Below are 14,331 nucleotides of genomic sequence, written 5' to 3'. Positions count from 1 at the left end.
GTTATTGTTGATAATGCTGCTATAAACTTTGGGGTGCATGTACATCTTCAAATCTATATTTTTGTATCCTCTGGGTAAATGCCTAGTAGTGCATTTGCTGGGTCTTAGGATAGTTCTATTTGTAACATTTTAGGGAACCTCCAAACTGTTCCCCAGAGTGGCTGCACCAGTTTGCATTCCCACCAACAGTGCAGGAGGGTTCTGCTTTCTCTGCATCCTCACCAACACTTGTTGTTTCTTGTGTTGTTGATTTTAACCATTCTGACAGGTATGAGGTGGTATCTCATCATGGTTTTGATTTGTTATTTCCCTGATGATGAGTGATGTTCAGCATCTTTTCATGTGTCTGTTGACCATCTGGATGTCTTCTTTGGAAAACTGTCTATTCATGACTTCTGCCCATTTCTTAACTGCATTATTTGTTTTTTGGGGTGTTGAGTTTGGTAAGTTCTTTATGGATTTTGGATACTAACCCTTTATCAGATATGTCATTTGCCAAGTATCTTCTCCCATTCCATAGGCTGGCTTTTAGTTTTGTTGATTGGAGAAACTGAACTTTTGAAGCAAAATGTCACACTTGTTTAGTGACTCCATTTTAGTGTGTGGGGGGGGATGAACTTGGAATTACTGGATACATATGGTAGTGGGATTGGGGCTAGAGGAAAAGCCAAAATTCTATTAAATTGTTTAATTGGAATACATTTTTGAACTATATACTGAACTTGATCCAGATTCTCATTATTAAAAAATACGTGGCTTGGTTTCTTGACGTTAACAAAGGATGTAAAAGAAACAACATCCACTCCCCCTTCCCTTAAGAACTGAGAGTTCCAGTAACTCTGGACACTATCACTCATAAAATGAAGAAGAGAGACAGAGCCATCTCTGTTTTGTGTCTTAGAAGAAGTAGAGAGTGTTGAACTTCTAGTGGAAACTTCAGTGGCTGACTGAGTTTTGTAGTAATTCCCTTTTGGTGAAGAGAGTATTGGGACCATTGGCACTAAACTTAAGCTCCACATGATTGACTCACCCAGGATCCATATAACCTCACTGCTTCAAACACATGAATATCTGGCATGTCACATCTGCAGCCCTGGGCCAGTTTTGTCCTCCTGCTGGAGGCTGGATCCACTCTTATGTCTGAGTGAGGTTAGGATGCTGCTTTTTTCATCCCGCCCTTGCTGTCATTTTTATTTCTCTTTCATGAAGACCCATTGGTTGATAAAATTTCAAGGAAATTCTTAGTTGAATTAGCCACTGTTTTGCCAAACCCCAGATCTTTCTATTTTAGAAATTATATTGAATGGGTAGTCTGTATGGTTGTTTTCTCCAATGGAGAAGATTGCATGGGATTCATCATCCTCTGCCTTTACACAAGAATAAACCAAGGTACAGAGCGGTCTACTCACATGTCTGCAGCTAAGCAGTGGCAGAAGTGAGTTGAGGATTCCCAAATGGATCTCCATCTTGACGGGGCACTTGCCTTTCCACCCAGACCACATTTGCTTTCTTCATTCCTACTTACTAGAGCTTTAATTCGCCACAACATTTTTTTTTAAGTTTACTCTTACACTTGATATTTTCTTGTCAACAACTTGAGCATTAACTCTAAATAGGTCAGTATCTTATTTTTATCAAGTCAAGTGTCTGGTCTTACCTTCAGACCTCTTCATTGAGAATCGGCAAGGGAGTTTATACGTTTGGAGAGTCTGGAGATAGGGATTATGTTTCCGGAGTGGCTTCTGCCTGAACACTGCTAGTGGCGGGGACAAAACGAACTAACCACGTAAGTGCTGCTTGGGGGATGTTGACTGAGGCAACACAGATGGAGAAGAAAAAAGAAGTAAGAGCCCAGGCCAGTTATGGCCAAGTGCAGTTCTGTTGTTCTGATGGTATATACTGTAGAGCTACTTGTTTGGCCCAAACTGAGGGAGCTTCTGTGAGCACCATCCGTCTCCACAGGGTCTGACAATGGTTGTACTCTAAGGAACCATCCTGGACCAGCGACACCAGAGCTGGCAGGAAATCTCCATCTACAGAAGTAAGGAGACCTGTCATTTACAGAAACCCTCCCTTCTCCTCAACTGGTAGCAGCCAAAACTAGAGGGATTTCAACACCACTGGGGCTTTTTAATGTTTGTCAGGCAGTTAAAAGGATGATGGACATCTCTGTCAGTGTTGGGCCTTTTATAGGTTTGATTTGTAATAATTACAAATTATAATTTACAGAGTTGGCCCTTGAAAGGGATTAGATGCTGAGAAATTCATACCAGTAAAAGATAGAGAAAGAGGACAGTTCAATGGACAGCATGTCTTTGAACTACTGTTCACTATTGATCACTCAAACAATTCAGAGATAGCCACTTAAGCAGATCTCATTTATCACTGAGATCTGGAATGATGCCCGTGAGCAGCTCATGACAGGGACTGGAAGGCATCTCAATTCAGTCCACTAAAACAAACAGTTATTGGTGACATATTCTATGTTGTCCCAAAGTCCCTTATGCTCAGTGTGTCCAAAGTTGAGTCCATGATTTACCTCACAGACTTGGCGCCCTTTCCTGGGGGAAGGACACCACTATCCACTCACCATCCTAGGTGTTTCCTTCCCTCCCTACCCACCATAGCCAACCAAGTTCTGGAATCCATCCACACCTCTAGTCTCCCTTGCCACAACCCTGCTCCAGGCTCCCACTTGACTTCATTCTCAGGCCCCACCCCCAGCCCCCATGGTGGTAACATAGCTGTCAACAGCCCTAGACCTCCATCTTCTTAAGTTTAAATCTGATGGGAAGGGTCACGTGCCCCTCTTAAGTTTTCTAGCAAAATCTCCCTGAGTCTCATTGACTCTGTGTTACCAATTACTGTGGTAGGGCCCGGGAAATATGATGCTTGGACCATTCAGCCCTTAGTCACCTGCCTTCCCTGGTGGTAGGGGCGAAGGCCTGAGAGTGGGGAGGGGGTTTCTCAGTGGGAAGTTGGGTACTGTGGTCAGGAGAGAGGCAGATCAGCCCTAAATGGCAATCACAACCGATGTGTACAGGACAGCAGGGCAGGCAGTAAAGCAAGTAGCAGAGAAAACAACCCAGTTAATGAAAGGGGAAAAGATGGGGCTAGCCCACCTGGGGCAGTGTGGCAGGTGTGAAACAGGGCCATCCAGGAAGCACAGAGGCTCAGAACCTCTGTTGGTCCCAGAGGACCAATGTGAAAAATGAGAATTGGGTGAATATATTAAAAGCTATTTTATTTTTATTTGATTTGATTTGATTTGATTTTTTAAATTCTTATGTTAATCCCCATACATTACATCATTAGTTTTAGATGTAGTGTTCCATGATTCATTGTTTGTGCATAACACCCAGTGCTCCATGCAGAATGTGCCCTCCTCAATACCCACCACCAGGCTAACCCATCCTCCCACCCCCCTCCCCTCTAGAACCCTCAGTTTGTTTTTCAGAGTGCATCGTCTCTCATGGTTCGTCTACCCCTCCGATTTCCCCCGCTTCATTCTTCCCCTCCCGCTACCTTCTTCTTCTTCTTCTTCTTTTTTTTTCTTAACATATATTGCATTATTTGTTTCAGAGGTACAGATCTGAGATTCAACAGTCTTAAAATCTATTTTAAAAGGATCCATGTATATCTTTAAACTTTATGGAGAAGGATGCATTAGGAGTCTTTCTAAGATTGAAACCACACAATTCTCATTAGCACTGCAATGTTACACATCTGCATTTTGATAAGGGTACTCATTTCAACTAAGGGTAATTCCTTAGTGGGGATGGACAGGGCTGTGATCATGACCATTGATGTTATGGCCTCTGGGTTTGTTCCCTGGGTTGAGTCCATAGGGTGCTGACATTTTTACCTCTTATCTGTTTGAAAGCCTCAAAGAAGGCTGCTCAGGGACACAGTGATTCCATATTCTTCAGGGACACATGCCACCAAGTTATATGAGAGAAGAGTCTGGCTGATGGAACCAAGTAATTACATGGAAATTTATTCTTTACTAGCCCAAATGGGGTATTGTTTTTACTGTTTTTCAATTTTGAGGGGGAGGGGAATAGAGCACAACAAAATAAACCCAAAAGGAAACTGTATGTGAAAGCCTTCATATTACAGTCTGGAAGTGATCAATTTAAAGATGCGGAAGTCTGCAGGTTTGGTATTCAGGATTTTCATGGTCACATTTAACTTGTCTTCATGGTATACAAGTATATTCTAGGTTATTGTCCTCATATGGAAGCACTGCTAAACATGTATTCTTTTTGGTTAGTTTGGCCGTGAGCCTTGAATATTGGAACAGGCTAATGTTGAATATGAATTTCAATGAGTACCTCCTCACTTGGGTCCATGGGTAAAACAGGATACAGGGAGGTGGGGTGGACAGGGACTTGGTCCTGGAATACCAGAGAGTTTTCAGCCACTTAGGGCATTACATTTTAACTCACCTCTCAGAAGTGGATTAAGACCTCTGAGGACAGTGGGAAAGACACCAACCTGCCTATTTGTGTTCAATTCCACTTGCTTGGTCTGAGAAGAGATAGAGACATGGGGCATTGAATTTCCATTCTGGGCAAGGGTGAGAGGAGAGGGAAAGATAGTCCAGAGAGGAAACAGAGTTGGCTTAGCTTTTGGGAAGATGGGCTTAATGGGCCCATAAGTGGTCAAGGGCCCAGCGCTCTATCATTCACAGCCATGGAGGCTCCTCCAGCCTGTTACATCCAGGCATCTAGCTGTGACATATGCTCACCAGTGTGCGGGGAAGCCAAGATGCTCAGCTCCATGGACAGAAGCCAACACCTGAGAGCCTCTCCATCAGAACCCTAATGCCCTAGGATTCCTTTCTCCTTCCTTCCCTCCTTCTCCACTTATAGAAGGGAAGAGAAGAGGAAACAATATTTACAATGTATTTAACATTGACAAATATTTAATGCCTATGTGCACTTTGTATTATATGTTATTTCATCTGTTTCTCAAAATATCCCTACAAAGGTAGACACTCAAAATTCTACTTACATAGAGAGGCTCACTTGCAAGATCCTATACTCAGTAAGAGAGCCGGGGAATCCAAACTCTACAGTCCGTGCTCATCTATCTAAGGTTTAAATCAAGACCCTGAGAGCATTCAGAACTTGGCAATACAGAAGGGATGAGGTGAGAATGTTATGCAAAAAAGGGAGGTAGGCTTTTCCTTTGAGAGGCAGCTCAGACCCCTCTGTAGCACTGTGGCCAGGCCTCCCACTCTGCCCTAGCTCTTCTGTGATGCGAGGCCTCAAGGCAGCCCAGTGTTGAAAAGCACAGGGAGGGCAGCCTGCCTCCTTAGGCTTATTTAGCACTTGGCTGGTACTCCCATTCTTGTTTAACAGCCGCCAAGCTGAGAGATCATAAGAGAGTAACGACTTCTCAGTATCTTGGTTTGCTTCTTTGCAAAATGCGTACCATAGTCTTCTCTTTCTATGTGGACCTTGAAAAATAGCTATTATTTGACTCAAGTGCTTAAAGTGCATAAGAGCATTTCTTCAAACGCTAGTTCATGTGGGGGCTCCCACCCCCTGAAACGCAGCAGGCCACCAAGTCTCATTTCCAGTGAGTGTCATTTAAAAGCCAAAGCAAGCTGACTACACACTTTTTAACATGGGACCTCTCTCATCTGCTCAACAGAAATCCCTGTAACTTGTTAATAGTTCCCTTCTTATTTTTTTGTAGTGAAACCAATTGCGGCCTTAAATCAGTACCATTCGTTCCATCTTGGGCCATCTGAGAAAACCATTTAGAGTTGTAAAAAGTCATCTGCTCCATCATGCACTTCCTGCTGCAAGGCTGGGGCCAGGGCTGAGGGAGCCTCCCTAGAACAGGACAGTGCAGTGTGCTGAACGGGGGGGTCTCTTTGGGGACCACATAAACACCAGATCTGGGGGGGGAGGAGCAAGGGCGGACTTTCAAAGAGAGGAGATCAGATACATCTCCCATAAAACACAGATCTCTTTACAGCTGGAGTCGGGTTTCTCCATTTATGCCATAGCACTTATTTCCCCGAAGCTCATAGCGTTGAGGGTGCAAGAGGAGGGAAATGTGTAGAGTGCCAGTTGCAGAGCATGAATCTCTGAATTTCCTGGAAGGCTCTGCAGTCTAGGCCACTCGGGAGTCCAGAAACAAGTAGTGGGAGATATTCTTCCTCATCCTTCTCAGCCGTGCCCTTCCAGACTCCTTCTTTATATTAAAATGGCTCCTTGAAAAGTCCTTGCTATTGGCCATTCACACTTTAGCATAAATTTAATCCTCAGACGCCAATAGAATTCTGAGAAGGACAGAAACAGAAGCCTGTCATTTGAGACCCTCTTTCACAGAGGAGGAGAATGAAGAGGTAGCCCACATTACCTGTGATCATGAGCTGGATGGAGGCCAGTGGACCTAGAATTAGTCTAGGTGCTCTTCCTACCACGGTCAGCTGCTGGCTTACTTCTCTCGGTGGTATATATGATATTGGCCTTATCTCAACTTGTGGGATAGAAATCTTTTTACCTCTCTTAAAGGAATTTAAGGCATGAAGAAGAAACAGGAAGGAGAATTTCCTGAAATGACTCTAAAATCAGCAACTGTTTATTGTTCTATTTTGGAAGTTCATTGGGGAAATTCTTTTGACCAAGCAAGAGATGATATTAGCTGGGTTTTATAAAACCTCAACTCGGAAGAAACTATTAACGAGCTAAATTTGAAATTCCACAGTCAGTACCACTACCATATTTGTGGATGTAGGCTGAGGCAAAAAATGAACTTTGGGTTTCTCTTTGAGTTATCTGCCTCTCAATTTGCACATTTGGACCCTCCTCCCTGGCACCCTGTGGGTGGTTTTTCTGTATCCCAATATCTCTGGAAGCCTGCCAGTTTTCTTCACATTTCTCTCACTGATAAAAACCTTATTCCTGCTCCTTTCCACTTAAAATGTCCTTATCCTTTTATGGCAGCTCAGGTTCTAAGAATCCTTACAAGAGTTGTGGATGACCTAAGGGTACCATGCTCCTTGGGGGAATCAGGGCTCTCATCAACAACGCTGGGAAGCTCCCAACCTTGCCCCAAAGGAGGAATTCCATCATGGGAGAGTCCCTGTGGAAGACAGAGCAGCCTCCCATTCTGGAATTCAAATGAAAGGCCCGGCAGCCCAAGCACTCACCACTGCCTTTAACTGCCAGTGGGCGAGGCAAAAAGTGGGTCCTGCCCAGCTCCTTCATAGCCCTGGGAAAGGAGAGGCTTGGAAGGGTCATTTTTGTCTTCTGAAACTATCTGAGAACACATGTGAAGTAGGTTGAGTTGAACTGGCCCTTCATCTGTTGGTGCATCAGCCCCCAATCCAGTTCTAATATCCGCACGTCCGAGGAGCAACTCTGTCAAATACAGTTTCAGGAACTTGAGGAGATGAAAGGGACCTGGAGGTCCTCTCACCCCAAGTGTGGTCTCCAGACCATCAAGCAGCATCAGTCTCAGAAATGCAAACTCTCGGGCCCTGCCCCAGATGTGTAGAATCAGAAATTCTGGGGGTAGAGTCAGCAATCTGTTTTAACAAGCTCTCCAGGTGATCCTCATGTACCCTAAAGTTTAAGAAGTGATTCTTCTTAAACTGCTGGGTGCTTTGAAATAAGGAATTTGGGTGGTATCACTGGTTTTCAACCCTGGCTGCACATTAGAATCCTTTGATTCTCATTTAGTTGGTCTGAGCTGGGATCCTGGAACTTAAAAGCTTGTAGCTTCTCCTAGCTTGACAGCTACTGATCCAATTCAATTTCTCATCTTCTGGATAAAGAAACAAACCCAGAAAAGATAAGTGATGTGCCCAGGACCACATGGGGGGTTTGTGTGGCAGAGCTGTGAGAACCGAGATCTCCTGCCTTTGTGACCTGTCTGGACTCTTGCCCTCACAAGTATCCCAAATCTGCAGACTACATTTACAGTCTTTGTTCCAATCGCTGAGACAGAGAATAGGCTTTTCTAGAGGGAGATTAGCAGAGCCTCTGAATTATAATGATTTAGTTACAGGTTAGCTTTGCTTTATGCTAACCTAGCTCGTCTGGTTGTGCTCATAGTATCTTTCATATGACAGAACTTCAGTCCCATACCTGACCCCCTACTACCTGGGCCCCCCTGCTCAGCCTTCCCAGGCCTTAACCTTGATTTGGCACCTTGCCCCAGTACCCCATTTCCTCTGCAGGTGAGGGCCTGAGATTTGGTATGCTGTGTTTTTAGCTGGAGGACTAAATATGGCAAGGTCAGCCATAGTCCCAGGTGACAGCACGTAGCTGATGCATTTCCACAGACAATGGGGGGAAGTTGAGCTGGTGGATTTTAAATCTGATTATCAGAGGTCTTACTGGAAAGTGAATTTGATGGTGAGAAATGGCAAAGTGAATACTGGAGGGCTTATTTTTTCTTTTTAAACAAGACTTCGAAGACACACACAGAAACAAGAGTTTAGTGTTCTTTTGTGTCACCTCTTTGTCTTCTCTTTTGGAGTGTGTGTGTGTGTGTGTGTGCGTGCACAGGTAGAATCACTTAACATGAGTCTGCTGAGTTAAGAGAAGGCGATGGTTCTGTAAAACTCAGCCCATCTTGGACATTTGAGGGCACCTCCTGCCTGGCTTGCATCTGGCCTGCACAGACTTCTCTTAAAAGGTCTCTGGCTCAATGGTATTCACCTTTTATTTTTCAGGGGGCAGCACAGGCACTTCCCCGACCACCTCCAGCACTGGGACACCATCCCCTTCAGCTTCTTCTCACCTTTTATCTCCATCCTGTTCTCCTCCAACATTTCATCTGGCGCCCAACACTTTCAATGTGGGCTGTCGAGAGAGCCAGCTGTGCAATCTAAACCTCTCCGATTATCCACCCTGTGCCCGAAGCAACATGGCGGCCTTGCAGAGCTACCCAGGGCTGAGTGACAGTGGCTACAACAGGCTCCAGAGTGGCACTGCTTCAGCCACTCAGCCCTCGGAAACCTTCATGCCTCAGAGGACTCCATCCCTGATCTCAGGAATACCGACTCCTCCCTCGTTGCCTAGCAACAGCAAGATGGAAGCCTACGGTGGCCAGCTGGGGTCCTTCCCCGCTTCCCAGTTCCAGTATGTCATGCAGGCAGGCAATGCAGCCTCCAGCTCCTCGTCACCACATATGTTTGGGGGCAGCCATATGCAGCAGAGCTCCTACAACGCCTTCTCTCTCCACAACCCTTACAATCTCTATGGATACAATTTCCCCACTTCTCCTCGGCTAGCTGCAAGCCCAGAAAAACTGAGCGCCTCTCAAAGCACTTTACTCTGTTCTTCTCCTTCCAATGGGGCCTTTGGAGAGAGGCAGTACCTGCCCACGGGGATGGAGCACAGCATGCACATGATTAGCCCTTCGCCCAATAACCAGCAGGCGACTAACACCTGTGACGGTCGGCAGTATGGGGCGGTCCCAGGCTCCTCCTCCCAGATGTCCGTGCACATGGTTTAATGGCCGGTCCAAACACCACGGAGCCTACTGCCCTACACCCACAGGGCCCCAGCGCCTCCATGGGCAGATCCTCCTTTTTGGGAGCCCAAGCCTTTGAAAAATGGGAACTGTGTATTTTTTTTTTTTCTGGAGGAGGAAAGCACATACCCAAGAACAACAAAAGACATTTAAGCCACTGAAGGATACTTGTGGTAGAATCATCTCCGACTCAGTGGCCATTCTCCTGCCTTCCCAAACCTTAGTTTTATAAAGCATTGTCTACTCCAGAGTGGCCTTTGAAGAAACTGAATAATCATTTTATAATAATGTTAAGGGAGATGCTAGCATGTAGCAGCCATGAAAAGTTACCCCCCACACGAATACAGACCTACTTACACATGCATACCTACATACATACATACGTGCATGCATGCATACACACATATGTATTCACACACAAACTCTTACACACACCGACATACATGCACACTGACTTGGAAGTGGGTGAACTCTGTGGAGGGGGGCCCCGGTGGGGGCTTTCACCAAGAATGGGTCTATGTACAACACTAGATGGACTGGGCCAGCAGTGGCGGTCAACATTTCTCCCCTGCAGCCTACCCTGTTTCTGGAATGAACCGTGTATCCTGGAGCCCCTTCCAGTCCATGAAGGTAGACAAACATCAGCACTACAACCGGACTTGGCTTCCTGAGAACGATTGCTTTTGAACTTTGGCTCTCCTCACTCGGTGTGCTATCGCTGATGTTCCCGGGGGTGCCTGTGAAAAGGGAGTAAGAGCAGCCGAAGGAGAAAGGAAGAAAGCAGTAATGAGCAAGAGAGAGGCGGAGAGCGAGACTGAGAAAGGAAGTGTGAGCAATGGTGAGAGTTGTAATGCACCGAGGAAATTGGTTTGTTTTGGTTCTCCACCCCCACCCCCCTACTGGTTCTAGAAAGAATCGTGGCATCACCGAGGAGGAAACCTCTCTGGGACACTGTGCAGAGTCAGGGCACTGGTGACAGGGACCCGGGCAAGGAATGCACTTCGATCCCGCAGCTCTGACCACCGTGCTCCAGAAGAGGGGTGCCCTGTGTACGCAGTGCCGATTCCAGAGCATGCAGCCTGGCAGGGGAGGGGGACCGGAAGGAGTGTGAAGAAGGAAGGGTGTTACAATCCCGACAGATGATACCAAGAGCAGAGGCGACAAATAGAGGCTTGGCCTTCCACATGCCAGACCCAGACACCTGACCTGGATCACCTACCCCTTAGCCCCTGTGGCATGAGAAATCCGGGCACGTCCCAGGGAATTGCAGATGGGCCTTCTCCATCCTTCCACCTGCCCTTAGATCTCCATTTTTATCAAATAGTTTATTGCATTTTGAAGTTTTGGGTTTTTTCCTTCATCTCTCCTTTCCCCTTCAAATCCTTTAATGTTAAGAAAACAAGTGAAGTTTGGTGCAAGCTAAACTTTTTAAGTGGTGTGGAAATGCAAATAATACCAAGTAAAATAATACAGATATTATTAAGATTTTTGGTTTTGAGGTGTTGTAGATAATGTATTTATGTGCCTAGTGGGGAATCCAATATTATGAATATTAAAAAAGGGGGCAATAAAAAGGGTATGTAAAATATGTATGAAGTAAAGGTGTATAAAAAATTTGCCCTTATGCACGGAACTCTGTTTCTAAGTGCCAAGCACAGAAAGCCGCTAAATAAAATCTTTGCAATTGTATTACAGCGTGTTTGTACGGAAAAAGTAAATAGCAGTGTATGCATTTGCATTGTGCTCTACAATGAGCACAGCGCTCTGGTCTATGCTGCTTGGCATGATCTTTATGTAGACCTCGTGAAGGAGATTTCTCCATCCTCATTTTGATTAGTAATTAATTGAGCTCCAGAGAGGTTGAGTGGATTCTCTGGGATCGAAGAGCTGGTCAGAGAGGGAACGAGGACTTGAAATCAGGTCTGACTCTAGTGGGATGTTCGCTTTCATGCTAGCTGCAGAATCCAGCGAGTCCAACAGCGATCCCCATCCCGGCCCCGTGCCCAGCACCTTATACCATTCTTTATATGCGTATCTCATCTCAGCCCCCCACGATTCTGTGAGATGGGTGTTATATTGATCGTTTCGGAGATCTGGAAACAAGCTTTAAAAAGAAGTAAGTACGTGATGCAGGCCCTCAGGTAGCAAGGGATTGAGCTGGCCATTTGAGCTCCGGGTCTGTGCAGTTACATCGGCTCCCGTTGCCGGAGCCCCCACAGTCCCCACAGTCCCGTGAGGCACTCGGACAATCAGGAAGAAGTTATATCCTAAGGGACTGAGGTGAGCACACTTCTGAGGCTGTTTGATCAGACATTTATACCCTCCCCTTTAAATGTGCCTCCACAGCCCCAGAGGAGTGATTTTGAATTGCCGTGTACCAAATGACGACTTAGACGAATAAAGTGCCTCAGGCTGTTCCACTTAGAAGCACTTTCTCATATTCTCTCTTGTTTCCTCCCATATTTGCTCATTTGAGCCTCACAGTAACCACTGAGTGATGGACAGGGTAGGAAGTATTGGTTTGCAAATGGGAGACGAGGATTCTAAAGGCTGTGACCTGCCTGTACTTCAGAGTGGCTGGGAAGGAGCAGAGCCAGAACTTGAAATCTCCCGCAGCAGAGCCAGAACTTGAAATCTCCCGCTCGACCTCTATCCTGGACTGTTTCTCGGTAGGCAGTGACACTGGGAGCCCGCTGATCCACTTCACGTGGGCTTGATTTGGGGGGTCAGGTTGTCCACTACCACACTCATTCACCGGAAATGGAGCTTGGTTTGGAGGAGCAAAGACTTTAATCATTGCATTGATTTTATAGATAACTTCAAAGACTGAAATGCTGCTAATTCCATCAGCTATCACATGGTTGCTGAAATAGCTGGGACGACAGCTGATGAGAATCTCCATGGACTGTAGGTGTGACATGTCTCAAGACTTAAAAAGGCACTATTTATGTGGAAATCTTGCAGTCAACCTTTGGCTTCATAATGGCAGACTGAAAACAACTACATATAAAGCTTATAGTTATTTCTTTCTGATTCAGCCGCATACCAAATATTATGCACTGGCCTGATAGTGTTTGAGGTTTTAGGTAACAGATAATCATCATATGCCAGGGAGCAAACTTCACATAGAAATTTCCATATTTTCACTTAACAGGATAAGAATTTCAATAATCATTCATGAGTGGTAAGTATAGAAAATTTCTGTTATTTGGATTAATTAGAGCAGTCCAAGTCAATTACATCTCAATTATGGCACGTGTCTTTATCTATAAATGAGAAAGGAATAAAAATATTTATTTTAACAAACTGGATAAAAAATTTTCAAGAATACGCTCTACCTAATTCTCTTTAATGGAATCGTGAAAATTCTTCATAATTGGCACACTGACTACATACAAAGAGCTATAAGAAAGCTATTCTGCCCTTACTCATGTTCTTGGAGGAAAGTCTGTTTTATTCCTCTTTGCATCCTTGGAAAGTTTGTGGCCTAGTACAGAATCTTAATACATAGTCATTCTTACTGCTGAATTTGTCGACCAAGCCCATTTTCCAAGGATAGCGCAAAATGGTTGCATGGCTGAATTATCATTCACTCCAAATTCATGGGCCCAAATGAAAGATTATCCTTCATATGGTGTTCCGTGTCAGATTCATGTAAATTTAATTTACATACTAGCTTGCCAGGATCCCCTAATACATAATGGAGGGTTAAAAAAAAATGCGTGTGATAGTTTCTCTCTTGAAAGGTTTACTTTTCAGGCAGTCATGCGCCTGTGGGGCAAATGACATAAAAGACTGAAAATTCAGAGGAGATGCTCAGTGTAAGAAGGTGAGGTTGGAACTGTTTTCACTGGGGGGTAGAACTTGATTTAGTTTGAATGATGCTCAGAATTTTTATAGAAGGAATGGTGGGTTAAGAATGAAATAACAACTTAAAAGTCAATCAATAAATAAGTTTTGGAGGAAAATGATAGCATCTCAATTCATGCGTAGTCATTTAATAAAACAAGAGTTCGGAACCTTCTTGTAGCCTATAGACTAATATCCTTTTCTATGAAATAGTTTATCATTAGTGAGTGTACAGAGGGTAGAGATGGAAGGGCAGAGCTTCTTGGCTGATGCCAAATGTTTGATTCATTGCTCAGTACTTGGAGGATTTCAGAGAAGCTCTGCTGTACTAATTTGCATGCAATAAACTGAAGGAGAGTTGTCCTCCTAAGGAAACCCAGCCACAAAGATAAATTTTCACAAAGCGATGGTGTTTATGGTTGTCGGTCAGAGATCTGATTTCCAGAGAGGGCCATACCTGTGACCGGCTTCATTCATTCATCTCGTTCAATATCAATAAACGTGTATCTCATGCCTACTCTGGGTCAAGCACTGCCCTTGGCATGAGGACATAGAGATGAACAATTAGACACGTTCCTGTCTCTGAGGAGTTCATGGTCTGGTGAGAGACTGCTACAGGATACCCTAGCAAACAAATGAATAATGTAACTTCAGATTGCAAGAATCATCTCAAGGGAATTGTGAGTAATAGAATGATAGAGAGTGATTGGAGAATGAGAATGAGAACTCATTTCAATAGGGTTTTCTAAGAGGGCTGCTCTAAGGAGATGACACTTGAGCAAGGACACATGCGGACATCATCTCAGAATTTGCTTACTCCAACTTACACCGAGGGCAGCCATATCCTCACCGGAGGATGTGCTCTGTTGGTCTTGCATCAGCTGGGGCCAGGTATTTTTGTTCTTCCAAGGGCTTTGTAGCATTAATCCTTATTTGCTGAAACCTGGCTGCTGGCCTTCTGGGACTGGGGCCATTTAG

General features: G+C 44.8%; 1 protein-coding gene across 1 annotated transcript in view; it reads left to right on the top strand.

Moving 5' to 3' along the window:
* TBX15 (T-box transcription factor 15) overlaps positions 1–11,187 on the top strand; it is a 101,120-nt gene extending 89,933 nt beyond the window's left edge. The window contains exon 8 of the mRNA XM_021690089.2: positions 8,702–11,187. Within this exon, the coding sequence (XP_021545764.2) occupies positions 8,702–9,486 (785 nt within the window). The 3' untranslated portion in view covers positions 9,487–11,187. The remainder of the gene's footprint in view (positions 1–8,701) is intronic.
* The last annotated feature ends 3,144 nt before the right edge of the window (positions 11,188–14,331 follow it).

This window comes from Neomonachus schauinslandi, chromosome 4 (genome assembly GCF_002201575.2).
Source record: "Neomonachus schauinslandi chromosome 4, ASM220157v2, whole genome shotgun sequence".
Taxonomy (NCBI): Eukaryota; Metazoa; Chordata; class Mammalia; order Carnivora; family Phocidae; genus Neomonachus; species Neomonachus schauinslandi.
Note: the sequence above shows the minus strand (reverse complement) of the source record. Positions and strands in the feature narration are given on the sequence as shown.